The following is a 16,322-nucleotide window of genomic DNA, read 5'->3' on the forward strand; positions in this document are numbered from 1 at the left end:
CAAATGTGCTTCAGGATATTATTACTCTCCACTGTGTTGCGATGAGTAATGGAACCTCCTCATGTCTTCTGTCAAAGTGTTTTTGATAACCTTGTCACTCGTTGTCAGTAATTGTTACGATTTCCAATTTGACCACTTCCTATGTCGGTCCAAGTCGTACCTCAACAGACTGAACCATTGGTAATCTCTTGTCACTACTTTTATTTTTTGATGTATTTTCCCCTAATTGTACAATTTTCACCGCACAAGATGAATGTGATTGATTTCAAATAAAATCAATATACTATATTACATGATTGGAGTGTGCTTTATGAATGATGACCTCGTTTAAAAGGCAACTGCAATTTGCTAAATCTCAGATGATGAGTAGTATCATCATTTCGATATGTTGACGGAACAAAAGAGTGGCTATAAATTGAAGGCTCGGCCAAAAGAAGACATTTTGTCCAAGCGCCAAGAAGGAGCCTATCTATTTGTCATCTATTTTTAATCGCCATTTTTAAGCCTCCGGCAAAACCTCTGTCTCTAAATATAGTCGTGATTTGTTGGTACCAAAAAAAGCAAGCTCTTAAGTGGATCAAAGAGCAACTGTCCTCTGTCCTATTTGAATGCTTTGCAAGGAGGCAAAGAATTACAAAGGACAGCATTTCAATGTTTCCACACAATGACGAAAGGTAAGCGGCCCGTCTTTTTTGGATCTCATTGCAGCATGTGCATAAAGGACAAAGGGAGAAACTCATTTGTACTTCCTTGTAAGTCATCTTATTTTATGCACACGCTGCTCATTTTGCCCAAACTGACCTGATTGCACATACTTCAATATACTGTGTGCATATATGTTCACAGAGTATTTGCTGATGTTGTCACTCCGCCAGGGCTCATCACATCTCTGCAGAGCCATCTAAAAGCAAGTCTTGCCCCCCTCTCCGCTCCACACCCCCTGATGTGAAATGCAGAATCAATTAGCACCTTGCTGGCTCTTGGGTGGATATTAAATGAAAGGCTGTTGCTATAGAAACAACAGATGCGTATCATCACTGATGAACAAGCAATGAAGACTTGACAGAGAAGAAAAAAATCCATTTAGAAGATATTTATGTTTCTTTATACCCCAATGAGGATGAAAAGCTTGAAAGGAGCACGTGTACCTTGATGGAGCATTTAGGTTAGGGCATGTGATGTCATGTTGGACAGAAGCTGACACAAGTGCTGGAAGCTTTCACGGCTGACTTATTTAGTGCAAACTACGTGACTTTAATTACAGCCCACCTTCCAGTTAAAAAATGCATGCCAGATGTTCCTTGTCTAAAATGACCTTGCGTGTTCACAAAACAAAGACTCGGCATGAACCCTGTTCGCGGCACTGATGGTCGCCATGGCAACATCCAGGCAACTCTGGAGGCTGTTTCACCAATAGACTTGAGAGCATTCGAGCTGAAGGCATGCACGGGAAATGGGGAGAGATGGAATACAAAGCAGGGGGTAGAAACATTTCATTTATTATATTCATATTTATATTATTAGTTTAACTGTTTTGTATGTGCCATTGACTGGCGGCCAATTCAGGGTGTACCCCGCTTACCGCCCTAGTGAGGATGAAGCGGCCCCAAAGATGAATGAATGAATGAATGGATGGATGGATGGATGGATGGATGGATGGATGGATGGATGGATGGATGGATGGATGGATGGATGGATGGATGGATGGATGGATGGATGGATGGATGAATGGATGGATGAATGGACGAATGAATGGACGAATGAATGAATGAATGAATGAGAAATTGTGCTCATCCACATATTGTAGGTGTAAATGCAGGAAGTGTACTCTTCATTTTGCTTCCATGAAAAGCACAATCGTGGTGTAATCCTTGAAATTTGCAAAGATATGATCATGCCCCTCCCCCAGAGGTATGAATTATATGTGGATTTTTGAACAGTTATTCATTCGATGCCTAATGCTCCAGAAATAGTTGAACTAGAATAGTAGCTACATGGACATGATATTGTATTTAACAGAATGTTAGAGCTGATGAAAAGGAAGTCATCCTGTGCGCATGACCTTACTCTGTCTTTGCACAGGTTAGTGCTGTTGCCAGGATACTATTTCCTATGGCAACACTTGAGCAGCTGAGGTGAAAGGATTCCAGGTAACTGGTCGCTTTTTACCCTGTGGACCGGATGTCTGCAAATGACTGTCGAATATTATGCACAAAACCCACAAAGTAGCGTGTGGGCTGGTGTTTTTCCTCACCCAAAAATTTTAAATAAATCTGAATCTGCTTGAATGTACATTTACATTGATTAGGCATTCTTGAGTAATGCTCTCTATAGTAAAAAAAAAACAAAAAAAAACAGTCCTTACAGTATATTTAGTGGCTATTGATAGTTTCAAAAGCATCAGTAGCCATTTGTTCTTACACTTACATATATTACATACATTAAATCAAGAACAATAGCTGGAAAAAAAATGTTTGGAATAGATGTTTCAAGTAAAACATTTAATCTTGTTGAATGATTCAAAAGTCAAAAAACAAAGATGAACAAGGCATATATGAATGATACATGTATGTAGTTTATTCACTCCAGAACATAGTGATTGTCCATCTTTACTAGTATACTGCCACCATTTGTTGTAAGGCTGTTACTACCATGTTTGCACTTTTTTATGATTATTATTTGTTGCCATGATTTGTTTTGTTTAAAATGTTGTTTTTCCCATTTCTATTCCATTTATTTTTAGTTGTTTTGTTTATTTTGTTTTTAAGTTACTGTTTTTTTCTCTTGAAACGTGTTTGCCTATGTGTGCTTGTGTTTTTTTTCTTTACTTTTGCTTTTAGTTTTGTTGTTGTTATAACTGGTTTAAATATTTGTTTTGTAATTGTTCATTTCTTCTTCACGTTGCAGTTCTCACCCTGGCCTGACAGCGGCAGCAACACGCCTACTTCCGCCCAGATGTGCTTGCAAATTTCCGCATATTCCCCACCCAAGCAGGGATAACGGGCATTTAGAAGCCCGATCGGTGCGTGGCAACCGCTTTCTACGGCATCAAGCAATATGTCACGGCTTCTGTTAAGGTTGAACGTGAGGGGCTGCATCTCTCCTCAGATTAGAATGGCATCAGATCAGGTAAAGCGTGCTGGACTGTTGACGTAATGACAGTTACGCTTGTTAGCATTAGCCTGCTAATGGTTTTCAACCAACCTGGAAACTTTGACCCCAGGGCCAACTCGAGCAATACATATGTTGTTATTACAATGTAAAATTGGATTACACGCCCCAATGTAAAAGTATTTCAGACACTTCGTGTTGCTGTGGATCTCCTGGCATCAAGCCAACAAATACTACACGATGTTTCAATATTGACAAATGTCACTGACCTAATGGGTGAAAGTAGAAACGTGTGAGAGCCAAGCAAAACTGGGCTATAGCTTGACTGCTTTCCTAAAAATGCATGACATCATGTAACGGCGTGGCAGTTTGATGATTCAAAACAGCCTCCACCAAAAAAGTGGTTAGAGCTCTATTTATAAGCACACAAACGTTGATGTTGTACTGCAATCACTAATGAGAGGTAGATATAACAAAATATGAAGGCAATAGCATTGCTGAGTAGGCGATATAGCAAAAAAAAACACCAGCTATTTTGAAAGTTTGCCTTTTATTTGTTGCATGAACATTCTACAAATGGGATGTGTTGTTGTTGATGTTGTTGTTGTTGTTGTTGTTGTTGTTGTTGTTGTTGTTGTTAAGCAAATATTCGTATTCCAGATGGGTGAGTTAGGAAAGGGAGCAGGGAAAGGTGGAGGTGGAGGAGGCTCTGTGAGGGAAGCAGGAGGTGCCTTTGGAAAACGAGAAGCAGCAGAAGAGGAGCGGTACTTCAGGTGACACCCCGTCTCATCGACTCCCTTTCTCGTGGTTTCTCGCTAGCGGTTGACCCCATGTCCCGTCCGACCGTAGACAAAAGGAGAAGGAGCAGATGGAAGCGCTGAGGAAGCACCACACAGAAGAGATTGATCACCACAAAAAGGAGATTGAGCGCCTACAAAAGGAGATTGACCGTCATAAGGGAAAAATTAGAAAGCTCAAACATGATGACTGAGCCATCACAATAATGATCAAATAGTGATTGATCTACCCCATTATTTTCAATGCAAATCCGACCAATAAAGTGAAACTGCATGGGACGGTTTCTTATGTTTATTAGAAAGCTCAAACATGATGACTGAGCCATCACAATAATGATCAAATAGTGATTGATCTACCCCATTATTTTCAATGCAAATCCGACCAATAAAGTGAAACTGCATGGGACGGTTTCTTATGTTTATTAGAAAGCTCAAACATGATGACTGAGCCATCACAATAATGATCAAATAGTGATTGATCTACCCCATTATTTTCAATGCAAATCCGACCAATAAAGTGAAACAGCATGGGACGGTTTCTTATGTTTCTTTGGAATCATAGTTGTAGCTTCTAAGTATTTTGCTCTTTAATTGTCATAGAACCACGCAGTGAAAGCACAATCATTGTCTAATAACGTTGTTTTGCAAACGCGGACGAGAACAGACGCGCCCCTCGAAGGTTATATTTTCAATCCGGTATCGCGAGAGTTCCACATGTCGTTGTTCTCGCTCACCGACGACGAGACTTGCTGTCTGGAAATTAGTCTCGTGGGTTCGACACAAAAACTGTTTTCTTCTTATTTGTTTTAGCCTCTAACCGGAGACTTTAGTTGTTCTACTGTTCAAAACGCACTTTTGTTAGTTTACGGAATAAGGCTGGTAAGTGTTGCTAACTGTTTTATTTGCTGCTTTAACCGCTCGTGTATGTTTGATGTTGAAGATATGGTTGCACGGCGCGGCCTTCCTACTGCATCTTTCGCTAGCTAGCCTGTAGCTACGCCGTCAGCGAAGCTAACCTATGGTGTCAAACGTGCATGTTTTTTTTTTTACATTTGGACACAATGCGGATATCCTTTTAAACCACTGGTATCATGTTGTGGCCACAAGTCTTGTGATATCATCAGAATTGAGCGTTATTCATCTTAGTAGTTAGCTAGCAAGCTGTGTGCGAGGGGGCGGGACGCGAGTCTCCCTTGCTAACGAAACCCAATACCGAAATGCCGAATGGGACGTACTTGAAGCAATATTTACAAATATTATTTGTTTGCTTTTAAATGCCTATTAAGCACTTATTAACGTATTTATTAACGATGTTTCGCCTTTAGCTGAACTACCACTGCAATTTAAGATCTAGCGGTACTTTGGCAAATACCGATTACAAAACTCCTAATTCTGTCCTATGTAACTTGTAGTTGCAAGTACGTTTAGTTTTAGGTGTTTCAAACTATAGTACGAAAACGCTTTGCAGTGGCTTGAAAACATTATTTTGTACCTGACAATTATAGTTGTTGGTAAGTAGCAAGTGCCTCCATCACAGCAAAATTGTGCTTGGATCAATTATACGCCTGACGTTGAATTAGGAGAATGGCTGCCGCTGAGGTGAACGGTAGTTCTGCCCTGCCGAAGGAGGAAGAAGAACCCATGGAGGTCACAGGACCACTCACAGAGAACTACCAGACACTCATTAACGCGGGACTCTCACAAAATGTTGCGGAAAATCTCGATAACATCTTTCAGACAGGTGAGCTACCATCTTGGTATTACATTTTCCAAGTGTGATGGAACTCATTTTGCTGTTGGAATGAAAGGTTTGGTAGCTTATGCTGAATTGGACGAGAGGGCCATCGATGCTCTACGGGAGTTCAGCGAGGAGGGAGCCCTTGCTGTGCTGCAGCAGTTCAGAGAGAGTGACCTATCTCACGTGCAGGTAATGAATGGTATATGTCATGCTAATATGGCCACTGCTAATGTCTTTCATATCAATGTGCTTTATTGATGGTCTCCTTTTTCCTCCTAGAATAAAAGCGCTTTCCTTTGCGGCGTGATGAAAACGTACCGACAGAGAGAGAAGCAAGGTAGCAAAGTGCAAGAGTCCACCAAAGGGCCAGATGAGACAAAAATAAAGGTATGGCACTGACCCTAGGGGCTTTTTTTTATATATATATAAATAAAAACTGTATGCAATTTGGTCAATGTTTTCTCTTTGCTTCAACATCAGGCTCTTTTGGAGCAGACAGGATACACTTTGGATGTCACCACAGGGCAGAGGAAGTATGGAGGCCCCCCACCCGAGAAGGTTTTCAATGGACTACAACCGGGGATTGGGACAGAGGTAAATACACTCGAAAAACAGATGCCAATCAGTATGACAACAATAGAAAAAGGATCAATTCAATCAGTCCGCAGTCAAATTCTTGTACAACCTTTGGGAATCTTTGACTTAAGTGATTCAACAATCGCTCCATTGTTATTGAAACCCGAGTGTTTTTGCGTCGTCAGGTGTTTGTGGGCAAGATCCCGAGGGACTTGTACGAAGATGAGCTGGTTCCTCTCTTTGAGTCCGCTGGCCCCATCTGGGATCTCAGGTTAATGATGGACCCGCTCTCTGGTCAGAATAGAGGTTACGCCTTCATCACGTTCTGCAATAAGGACGACGCACAAAAGGCTGTGAAGCTCGTAAGTAATGAGCTTGCAAATCTGCACGCTTTGGGACATGTCTAACCACTTGGCACCGAGGTGCAACTTTGCAATTAGTCTTCCTGCAATAGCAGTAGGTATTCGCTTTTGAATATGTTTGTCAATGTTATTTATTGACTTTTTTTTTTTTTTTTTTCTCTCCTTGGTGTTCCAGTGTGATAACTATGAAATCCGCCCTGGCAAGTACTTGGGAGTGTGCATATCGGTTGCCAACAACCGGCTGTTTGTTGGCTCTATTCCAAAGAGCAAGACTCGAGAAAGTATATTGGAAGACTTTGGCAAAGTTACAGGTCCGTCTCTAGGTCCCAGATGAGCATCAAACAAAGAATGGAATGAAATATAATATTGCTACCGGCTTAGCCTTCGCTCCGATCAATTTGGTTGAATCTTTCAGAGGGTCTCCAAGAAGTGATCCTGTACCACCAGCCAGACGATAAGAAGAAGAACCGAGGCTTCTGTTTCCTGGAATACGAGGACCACAAGTCTGCTGCGCAGGCCCGTCGCCGCCTGATGAGCGGCAAGGTCAAAGTGTGGGGGAATCCAGTAACGGTGGAGTGGGCTGACCCTGTCGCTGAGCCAGACCCTGAAGTCATGGCCAAGGTGAGTTCATTCATTGATAGTGTTTATCAACTAAAATTGAAAGTCATCATTTGGTTGTTGTGCTAACACAATGTGTGTGCGTGTGTGTGTGTGGCGCAGGTAAAGGTGCTCTTTGTAAGGAAGCTAGCCACAGCGGTCACCGAGGAGCTCCTTGAAAAAACCTTCTCTCAGTTTGGAAAGCTGGAGCGAGTGAAGAAGTTGAAAGACTACGCTTTTGTTCATTTTGAAGAAAGGGATGCCGCAGTGAAGGTGAGATGCGCTTTCGACGCCTTGCCCTGTTTTTGTTTGGGGAGGAGCTCATTGAATTCTCAACAGGCTATGGATGAGATGAACGGGAAGGAGCTCGGCGGCGACGAAATCGAGATAGTCTTGGCCAAACCCCCAGATAAGAAGAGGAAAGAGCGCCAAGCCGCTCGGCAGACCTCCAGGACCACCGGGTGAGTCGGCGAGCCAGGGGCGGGGAGGAAAGACAAGACGACGTCTGGCGACCCGGCCGACTGACGCCCATAACAAAGCTAACATAGTGCGTCTTTGTAGGTATGACGACTACTATTACTACCCACCTCCACGCATGCCACCCCAAGGGCGTGGCAGAGGTCGTGGCGGCCGTGGGGGCTATTCTTATCCATCAGATTACTACGGCTATGAAGAGTATTACGATGACTACTATGGCTATGACTATCACGACTACCGCGGTGGCTACGAAGACCCTTACTACGGCGGCTATGAGGATGTATACAGCAGCAGGGGGCGCGGCAGCCGTCCCAGCAGGGGCGGGGCCCCTCCATCCAGGGCCCGCGGCGTGCCCACCGCCCGAGGCAGGGGGGGCTACTCCCAGAGAGGGCCGCCCCTGGGAGCGCCGAGGGGCAGCCGAGGAGGGCGGGGGACCCCGTTCCAGCCGCAAAGGGGCCGCGGGCCACGTGGGGCCCGCGGCAATCGCGGGGGGAACGTCGGAGGCAAGAGGAAGGCCGACGTGTTCAACCAGCCTGACTCCAAGCGCCGCCAGACCAACAACCAGCAGAACTGGGGGTCCCAGCCCATCGCCCAGCAGCCCCTGCAGCAAGGGGCCGACTATTCCGGTAACTATGGTTACAGTAATGACACCATGGAGTTTTCACAGGATTCTTATGGGCAGCAGTGGAAGTAAAGACACCACAAGATTTGGGCTATGTGACGGCAACAACAACAACAACAAATTGATTGGCCATATTTGTTGATTGATTGACTTTTTATTCGTTAGTTACAAATCTGTTTGTCGTTCAAGGAGGAAAAGCCTCCAGAATTGGCTTGAAATTATTATGAATTACAGGTACTTGGAAAGGCTGCAGAATGAGTGAAATTTAAGTTGCAGTGAATAATTACAACAACAAAAAACAACATTAAGCCATGTATATTGTTACTTTTTTTTTCCTGATGACCTAAAAGCTAACTGAACATTACCCAAAGTGGACATTCATTGTGAGTAGTTTGAGAAAACAAAGAAAAAAACAAAAAAAAAAAAGACATTGGCTTGCAGGACATTTGTGTCCGTGTCCCTCCCCCTCTTGTACTCCCTTTATTTGTGCTTCTTGTGGCAAAAATACGCTAGGCACGCAAGTGGCATGACACAGCCGTAAGAATATCCTTCCATTTGAACCAAGTGAATTTACGACACTACACACGGACGGACGGACGGACGGACGGACGGACGGCAGTTGTAGCGACAAAATCTCTTGCGCCTTCGGGCTAGAACGGAGTGTGTAGATAATAAAAAAATAAATAAAAAAAAGTGACGGTAGCAGGTGCAATGCGAGGTTGTCCGCTGTGTCTGCCGCATACGTGCCTGATGTATTTGAAGCATCATAGTTGCTTAGGGACTTGCTTGTATATAAATGCTTCTGGTTAGAGCTTCAGACTTCATTTTTTGTTTTTTGCAAAGGTGGAGAAAAGAATCCACAAAGGAGGAAATCGACATTTTTGTAAGTGTATGCTTAGCATTTCTAGAGAGCGTCAAATTGTGATGATTTCTTTTTTAAACCGATACCATCATTTCCTGTTTTCTTTCAAATTGCCCAACTAGAATTTGGTTTGGCTTACCATAAGAGCCGACCCATAGCAATTTGTTCTCTGATGTTACTTGTATTTATAACCTCTACGTTTGTTCCGTTTCAATAAAACTCAGCTGAGAATCAATCAGTCAATTGTCAAATTCTCAAATTCAGTCTTTTTCCATTCAGCCGCACAAGTTCAATTCTCACATTGGGAAGAAGATCTTCAAATTGGTTTGCCTCAAGGAGAATCAGAAGGCTGCAATTGGTACGCGCGCCCGGACACTTGTGTTTGGATGCAATTATTAAAGCAAGCCTTTATTACTGTGCTCACAATTCTTATTGTCACAGCAGTAGCAAACGCTCCAAGTCTCTTGTGTGCATGGATGTACAGTGGATGATTGACATGCTTCTTCCAATACCGCCTTGCCATAGGGACAGTCCAAATGGAATCAGAAAAGGCCAAATTTTGCCCAGGTACATGTGCAAACTAATCAAGCAGCAGCATGTGCCTTTGAAGGGGACTTTAGTGACGCTCGCTGTGAAATGCAAACTTCTATAATCATCTGCAGAGAAATCTTTCTCATAGAGCTCACGCCACCCCCGCCCCCTAAGATCTGTACATCTATCTGTCCACACAATGGTACGGGGCAAATGCGCGTGTTGATAATTTTCACCCCATTCATGCATTAAAACCTTTGTGATCCATATTGATTGAACCTTCAAATCCTCCGCTCCCTTTGAAGACTCCAAGGAAATGACCACTCCAAAGGGTTGAAATTGACAGCTCCCTTATAAACAGTGCACTTGTTTGCCTTTTCGTGACTGTGGTTGTCCATCATGTCTTTTGTTTTACGTGACTGTCCTCTTATTCCAACCTGCCCAGGTGGAGGAGCATTGAGAGAGCGCCGCCGCTAGAGTGAAGAACTCACCTGAACGGTACTCAAGGGTGAGCTCTCCTAGTCTCCCCTCCTGTACCTGATTGTGATGACTGGCCATCATTATGCTTGTTTTCTTCCCCCTTTTCCTTACTGCTGCCTTTCACTTTCTGGGCCTTGTATTGTGACTGCTTAATTGATTCTTTTGCTAACCAATGAAAAGCTTCAAACCATTGTCTTGCTAATGTCCATCTCCAGTTGATGGTAAGTACCTACGAATAAGGAAGGGCCTTGCTGCGCGACTGACACACTTACGAGGTGGGCTGGGGTGGGCTGGGGTGAGGTGCGCTTCCTGTCTTTTGCCGCTAAGGGAGCTGTTACTTCAGCACCGCTTCAGCATTCTTTCATGTGATGCTGCATTTACTTCCGGGTATGTCATGATTTTATCAACTAAATGTGAACTGAATACGCTCTTTTTGCATTTGCTTAGTTTTCTCACTTGGGATTCGCGATGACATTGTGGCTCAAATGGACTCCCGTTGAAACAATGGATTTGGACGCACATCTGTGATTTTACTCTAGAAGGCCACAAGGTGGCACAAGTGGGCTGTGCAAGTTAAACCGCACAGGTAAGCTTGCAGTGGATGGAGCCCGAGTTGGCGCGCATCTTGACATATTGTGTTCATAAGGATTCTGTTTTTGAAATCATATTCTTTATGCATCCGAATTGTCTTTGTTTCTGTGCCTTTGTCACCAGGCAATAGGACCACGTTGAGGAGTTTGAACAAACTGAAGGGACTAATGGGTAAGATGTGCTGAAATTAACTTTCAACACAGAATGAGACGTTAATGAATCAATACAAATATTAAATGTGCTGATGCATATACCCCCCCCAGCCTCCGTGTAATATAGACTCCACAAAGTATCATACTTCATGATGATGTATATATGCCACTAAATGACTGCATCGGTAAGAAAAATTCTATGGCGAGTGATGTGGCTTTGTGTTACAGTGAATGTAATCTTTTCTGAACATAGAAAATTCCCATTTTTTTCCACTGCTTGTCTTCATTATGTATACTCCCAGGCTGGCTGGAGCCGGTGTTTACCCTCAAGCGGTCGCCAGCGATAATCAGGAGCGCCACTTCTGCAAAGTGCTGTCATCTTTTTATATACATTTGATTACAAATGTCAAGCAAGATCTTAAGTAGCCAGTCTTGTATTGTGTAGCTCTTACTGACAAAACAAATTTTTTTAAACTAAAATCAATTGGGCTGATATTGCTAACCATTGCATTCACAAAAGTGCCTAGTACCTTTGGTTTATGACCCTACCTTTCCTATGGCAAGTTTTATACAATGCAAACTTATTAAAATTCAAAATCACTCAAATATGTTCACGCAGCAGTCGTAAAGTATTTTGTTTTTTTAGGAATGGGAAACAATTGTAGGCCATGAAAACAACGCGTTTGCGTGATATATACATGGGGCATAATGTTTCCATTTACATGACCTTTTTCCATTTACATGACCTTTTAAATGAAATAATATGGCATCTTTTTCGAAATTGAATTCACGCAATACGATGTGACATGCATTTTCCGTGTACTTTTTGCGAAGGCTAAATGTGGCCCGTATGGGCGTGAGCGACGTGCTCACGTGACCCTTTACGGCCAACGTAAGTCCATGTCAAGATGGCGGCGAGCAGTGGCGAGTCTTCTCAAGCTCCGTCCGATGATCTATTTCAAAACTTTTACTCGGAGGTACAGCTAAGCCGGGCGGCTGGAGCTTTTTTTTTTTTGTTGTCTTTCTCTTGATAAAATGAAGCATTTGCCGCTTTTTGTGGCTGCACAGGGCCGCGCGTTCATACGTGAATCTCGGCTAACGACAAGCTAAACAATGCTAACGATGGAGTAGCCTTTCGTTTTAACATTTCAACACCTCAAATCCAATTTATGAATACATAATAATCGTGCCCTGTTTTGTAATCATTCTGGTGCAATCAGTCTGTAACGGAATGATGCAGAGCAACCTTGTTTGATCGATGACTCTTTGCTCAAGCGTTGGAAATAAGGGACATTTGGGAGGGAGGAAAGGCGTTTTGTCCTGATTTTTGGGCTCTATATAGAGCGACTTAGTCATGTAAGCACGCGTTTGAATGTATCTCGCAGGTGAAGCAGATCGAGAAAAGAGACTCAGTGTTAACGTCCAAGCAGCAGATACATCGACTGCTCAGGCCTGGCTCGTCCTACTTTAATCTCAACCCATTCGAGGTAAACATTTCCTATGTTCTGTTTTCTTCTTAGATCCTTCACAAAGTATTTTACAATGTCGTAATTTGCATGCTTAGGTGCTGCAAATCGATCCAGATGCAACAGATATTGACTTAAAGAAACGATTCCGAGCGGTAAGCAAAACACTGAAGGGTTAGATTTGATTGTACTATTTCGTCCATTCTTCCTAACTGGGACTCCCTTTCTCACTCCAGTTATCCATTCTAGTCCACCCGGATAAAAATCAGGATGATGTCGACCGAGCACAGCAAGCGTTTGAAGGTATGCACGCTTTGAAGTGTTTTTCCTTCCCAAAACCATTTCATCTCATGTGTTTTGGGTTGCACGTACCTGATAGTGTCGGTTGGTCAATGACACTAACTTGTGTTTTGTGTTTCTTCGAGCTGTGGACAAGGCATACAAACTTCTTCAGGATCCAGAGCAGAAGAAGAGGGCTTTAGATGTCATTCAGGCAGGAAGGGAATATGTGGAGCACATGGTGAGTGCGCATCAATATGAATGGCAACTATTTCAGGGAGGTCAATGTTAAGTGACACATTTATTCTCAACTCAAACGTTATACAAGACTCATTTCATGTCTTTTATTTACAATGTTAAGTGACAAAGATTTGTTATCAACTCAAACATCACATACGACCTATTTAATATCTTAAACTTTTATTGACAAGATTATTCATGAGATCAGTTAGAAACTACACACACAGTAAGAAAATGAAGCTTAGCAACTGACCTGAATGAAGCAGACGGGTTTTGTTTTGCAATTTGAAAATTGAATTTGACTACTTTGCAATGTCGGTTTGAATGTGCCGACCTACTTCTGATGCGCCTAAACGTGTCCTGATGATTGTTTTTTTTTTTTTTTACACACTCATTACAGGTAAAAGAGAAAAAGAAACAGTTAAAAAAGGAAGGGAAAGCTCAGATAGTAGAAGAGGATGACCCGGAACTAGTAAGTGTGTGCTATGTTCAAATCAACGCTGGTTGTATGTGGCAGTCCATAAGTGATTTACTCTTTCCTCCACCAGTTCAAGCAAGCAGTGTATAAGCAGACCATGAAACTCTTTGCTGAGCTTGCTATCAAAAGAAAAGAAAGAGAAGCCAAGGACATGCATGAAAGGTCAGCACAAGCCAGAAAGAAAAAAGAAAAAAATAATTGGGATGTTCACGTGTTCTCTTCTGCAGGAAAAGGGCGCGAGAGGAAGAAATTGAAGCAGCGGAAAAAGCAAAACGAGACAGGGAATGGCAGAAAAATTTTGAGGTCAATTTACTCTTTGATCGTGCTATTTTTGTTGCTTTGGAGTTGTTTTTTTTTTAGCATTCTGGTCATGGTGTCAAAACACTCCACAGGAAACGAGAGATGGCCGTGTGGACAGTTGGAGGACGTTCCAGGCAAAAGGCAAGAGCAAAGAAAAGAAGAACAGGTCCTTCCTCAAGCCACCCAAAGTAAAGATGGAGCAGAGGGAGTGACTGACAACCAGGACTTCATTAACTTCAAATCTGCTGTTTTCCATACCGTTCCCTCCTTTATATGCCCCAGCAGTTTTTTTTTTTTTTGTTCTCAGACATTTTCTTGGATCCTATCACCTCATGTAAGTAAATAATGCATCGTCCATATCTTGGAATTTTTTTTTTATATTCAGAAAATAAAAGTTCCCTTTTATGCCCATCTGTAACTGTATATGTCCATTTCGGCAGCTACTTCCGACGCTGCATTAAATGTCATCTAGTTGCAGTTATTTTGGCATTTGTCTTGAAATAAAGGACAGTAAGCCAGATAAGTGGAACCTTTCGTCCTCTTCTTTGACTGGTGGTGTCATTAAAAGTGCTTGTCGGTGGTTCACATGACGCTGCACTGGTCTCCCCCTGCTGCATTAGTCGCGGCGGCAGCGGACGCATTCACGCCACCCATCACACCATCCAGACTGAGGCCCTGGAAAGCTCCAAAGAGAGACTCCTCCTTTTTTGATGCTGCTTTTCTGCTTGTGGTTGTTTTCTGCATGTAGGAAAAATGATTAGCAATAAAGGATTGATCTTAAAAAGAACAATGCCAACACACCCTTGGCAAGCAGTGATGGCTCCTGAAGTGAGTTTTCCTGACACAGCGCTCAGCATTCTTCTTGGCCAGCACGGCCTGCTGTCGTTTCCTTTGGGACAAACATATGGCCAAGCGGCTTATTCTTCTGACTGAGCAAAGTCCTGGTTAAGCCACAAGCGTCTGGCCAAATGTTTCCGCACTCGTATAAATAACCTAAAGCCAGTTGAAACTGCAACTCGAGGAGGCTGAGCACATGCAGTTGGCTAACAGCAACACCATATCAATGGCGTCAAACCATGCAAGAATGCTGCCCCTTGTGCTTGATGCTATGGCATGATGATGGTTGTCCCCAATAATTCACACACGCATATATAGATCTCCCCTAAATGACAATAGGCCTCTTTCGATCTGATGCATAAAACAAATGGGGAACTTTACCTCTCTCTCTTCATTTCAGCCTGGTACACTCTTAGCCAGTGTGAGTCTGGGCCTTTCTGGCCTCCACAGGGCAGACTTCTTCGTCTGCTGATGCTCCTCCGGCGCGTGAAGCTGCTTCTACGGCCCTGGGTCCCTTTTATGGGGGAGCTGCTCTTTCCAGGAATACATGTGCTGGTGAATTGCTTGAGAGGAGCACCCAACGACAAGATGGAATCCATTTCAACTTGATCGATTGGCTTCCAGAATGTGTGTGTGTGTTTGTGTACTCTGTATGAGTCCCCTTTTAAAGATTTGACCAATGGCCTCAGTGCTTCTTAAAATGGATTAGCAGATGACGCCGTCCCTGCTCATCCAATTAAACAGCAAGGCAATGAAAGCGAGAAGATTCCAACACCTGCTTTTTTGCTGCTGAAATCCAGCAGATGGAGACGCTTACTTGAAAGGGCCACACCTGTCCAAGCAGATATCACGGATATCAGAACTTCCAGCAGATGGAGAAGCTTACTTGAATGGGCTCTAACCCGAGCCCTAACCCTCACCCACACTTGGACACTCCATTAGGTACACGGCCATTTCCAGGTGTACCTACGTCACCTAGACACTAGATGGTACTAACCCTAACCCTAACCGCAAAAAAGGTTGGACTATTCGCTCGTGAGCTATTCCATAAAACCATATTTATTCCATGAGTTGTGAGCGAGGCTTCCATAGTGTAGTGGTTAGTGCTCTGGGCTCTCACCACAGCGACACGGGTTCGAATCTCTGTGGAGCCTAAAAATTTTATCATAGAAAATTTGCAACACAGTTGCTCGTGTGCTGCCCCATATGACCATACACCTCCCTAAAGTTTAGGTTTAGAGCTAGGGTTAGAGCTAGGGTTAGAGCTGGAGCTAGGGTTAATGTTAGAGCTAGGGTTTGGATTAGGGTTAGAGCTAGGGTTAGGGTTAGGGTTAGCGCTAGAGCTAAATTTAGAGCTAGGGTTAGAGCTACGAGTAGGGTTAGGGTTGGGATTAGGGTTAGAGCTAGGGTTAGGGTTGGAGCTAGTGCTAGAGTTAGGGTTAAAGCTAGGGTTAGGGTTAGGGTTAGAGCTGGAGATAGGGTTAGAGCTAGCGTTAGAGCCAGGGTTGGGGTTAGAGCTGGAGCTAGGGTTAGGGTTAGAGCTAGGGTTAGAGCTGGAGCTAGGGTTAGGGTTAGAGCTAGGGTTAGAGCTAGAGCTAGGGTTAGGGTTAGGGTTAGAGCTAGGGTTAGAGCTGGAGCTAGGGTTAGGGTTAGAGCTAGGGTTAGGGTTAGAGCTAGAGCTGGGTTAGGGTTAGAGCTAGTGTTAGAGCTAGGGTTAGGGTTAGAGTTAGAGCTGGAGCTAGGGTTAGGGTTAGAGCTAGGGTGAGGGTTAGAGCTGGACCGAACCCTAACCCCAACCCTAGCTCTAACCCTAACCCTAGCTCTAA

The 16,322-nt window shown here is 43.5% G+C and overlaps 4 protein-coding genes across 6 annotated transcripts; 3 read left to right on the forward strand and 1 right to left on the reverse strand.

The window, feature by feature from the left end:
* The first annotated feature begins 2,922 nt into the window (after positions 1-2,922).
* Positions 2,923-4,203, forward strand: atp5if1a (ATP synthase inhibitory factor subunit 1a). Its single transcript, XM_037263424.1, has 3 exons — positions 2,923-3,129; positions 3,772-3,884; positions 3,961-4,203. The coding sequence occupies exons 1-3, from the start codon at positions 3,058-3,060 to the stop codon at positions 4,100-4,102; spliced, it is 327 nt and encodes a 108-aa protein (XP_037119319.1). The 5' UTR covers positions 2,923-3,057; the 3' UTR covers positions 4,103-4,203.
* A 15-nt stretch (positions 4,204-4,218) lies between these two features.
* LOC119129984 (heterogeneous nuclear ribonucleoprotein R-like) lies at positions 4,219-11,525 on the forward strand. Of its 3 annotated transcripts, XM_037263421.1 has the most exons (16): positions 4,219-4,787; positions 5,489-5,649; positions 5,717-5,835; positions 5,926-6,033; positions 6,127-6,240; positions 6,408-6,584; positions 6,760-6,895; positions 7,000-7,205; positions 7,305-7,454; positions 7,521-7,642; positions 7,743-8,284; positions 10,119-10,181; positions 10,601-10,739; positions 10,868-10,915; positions 11,024-11,081; positions 11,199-11,525. In XM_037263421.1, the coding sequence occupies exons 2-12, from the start codon at positions 5,493-5,495 to the stop codon at positions 10,148-10,150; spliced, it is 1,863 nt and encodes a 620-aa protein (XP_037119316.1). In that variant the 5' UTR covers positions 4,219-4,787; positions 5,489-5,492; the 3' UTR covers positions 10,151-10,181; positions 10,601-10,739; positions 10,868-10,915; positions 11,024-11,081; positions 11,199-11,525. The 3 variants fall into 3 exon arrangements, with proteins under 3 accessions (XP_037119316.1, XP_037119317.1, XP_037119315.1); XM_037263422.1 differs by lacking the exon at positions 11,024-11,081; XM_037263420.1 differs by lacking the exons at positions 10,119-10,181; positions 10,601-10,739; positions 10,868-10,915; positions 11,024-11,081; positions 11,199-11,525 and having other exon boundaries at positions 7,743-9,380.
* A 231-nt stretch (positions 11,526-11,756) lies between these two features.
* dnajc8 (DnaJ (Hsp40) homolog, subfamily C, member 8) lies at positions 11,757-14,179 on the forward strand. The gene is made up of 9 exons (XM_037263423.1): positions 11,757-11,873; positions 12,282-12,383; positions 12,461-12,517; positions 12,599-12,665; positions 12,788-12,882; positions 13,282-13,353; positions 13,430-13,521; positions 13,587-13,662; positions 13,752-14,179. Exons 1-9 carry the CDS (start codon positions 11,805-11,807, stop codon positions 13,869-13,871), a joined length of 750 nt encoding a protein of 249 aa, XP_037119318.1. The 5' UTR covers positions 11,757-11,804; the 3' UTR covers positions 13,872-14,179.
* On the reverse strand, positions 14,036-15,114 carry si:ch211-81a5.8 (uncharacterized protein LOC560648 homolog). The gene is given in 2 exon segments (XM_037263425.1): positions 14,036-14,548; positions 14,878-15,114. Coding segments are annotated over 2 exon segments (525 nt in total). The 5' UTR covers positions 15,096-15,114; the 3' UTR covers positions 14,036-14,241.
* Between the last annotated feature and the right edge of the window lie 1,208 nt (positions 15,115-16,322).

This window comes from Syngnathus acus, chromosome 11 (assembly GCF_901709675.1).
Source record: "Syngnathus acus chromosome 11, fSynAcu1.2, whole genome shotgun sequence".
In the NCBI taxonomy this organism is placed as follows: domain Eukaryota; kingdom Metazoa; phylum Chordata; class Actinopteri; order Syngnathiformes; family Syngnathidae; genus Syngnathus; species Syngnathus acus.

Bases quoted from the DNA above. Each gene is read 5' to 3' on its own strand.
- atp5if1a (XM_037263424.1), top strand. From the start codon at position 3,058: ATGTCACGGCTTCTGTTAAGGTTGAACGTGAGGGGCTGCATCTCTCCT. The intron at 3,130-3,771 runs GTAAAGCGTGCT...TTCGTATTCCAG, and splicing joins TTAGAATGGCATCAGATCAG to ATGGGTGAGTTAGGAAAGGG. The intron at 3,885-3,960 runs GTGACACCCCGT...GTCCGACCGTAG, and splicing joins GAAGAGGAGCGGTACTTCAG to ACAAAAGGAGAAGGAGCAGA.
- dnajc8 (XM_037263423.1), top strand. From the start codon at position 11,805: ATGGCGGCGAGCAGTGGCGAGTCTTCTCAAGCTCCGTCCGATGATCTA. The intron at 11,874-12,281 runs GTACAGCTAAGC...TGTATCTCGCAG, and splicing joins TTCAAAACTTTTACTCGGAG to GTGAAGCAGATCGAGAAAAG. The intron at 13,663-13,751 runs GTCAATTTACTC...AACACTCCACAG, and splicing joins AATGGCAGAAAAATTTTGAG to GAAACGAGAGATGGCCGTGT.
- LOC119129984 (XM_037263420.1), top strand. From the start codon at position 5,493: ATGGCTGCCGCTGAGGTGAACGGTAGTTCTGCCCTGCCGAAGGAGGAA. The intron at 5,836-5,925 runs GTAATGAATGGT...TTTTCCTCCTAG, and splicing joins GTGACCTATCTCACGTGCAG to AATAAAAGCGCTTTCCTTTG. The intron at 6,896-6,999 runs GTCCGTCTCTAG...TGAATCTTTCAG, and splicing joins AGACTTTGGCAAAGTTACAG to AGGGTCTCCAAGAAGTGATC.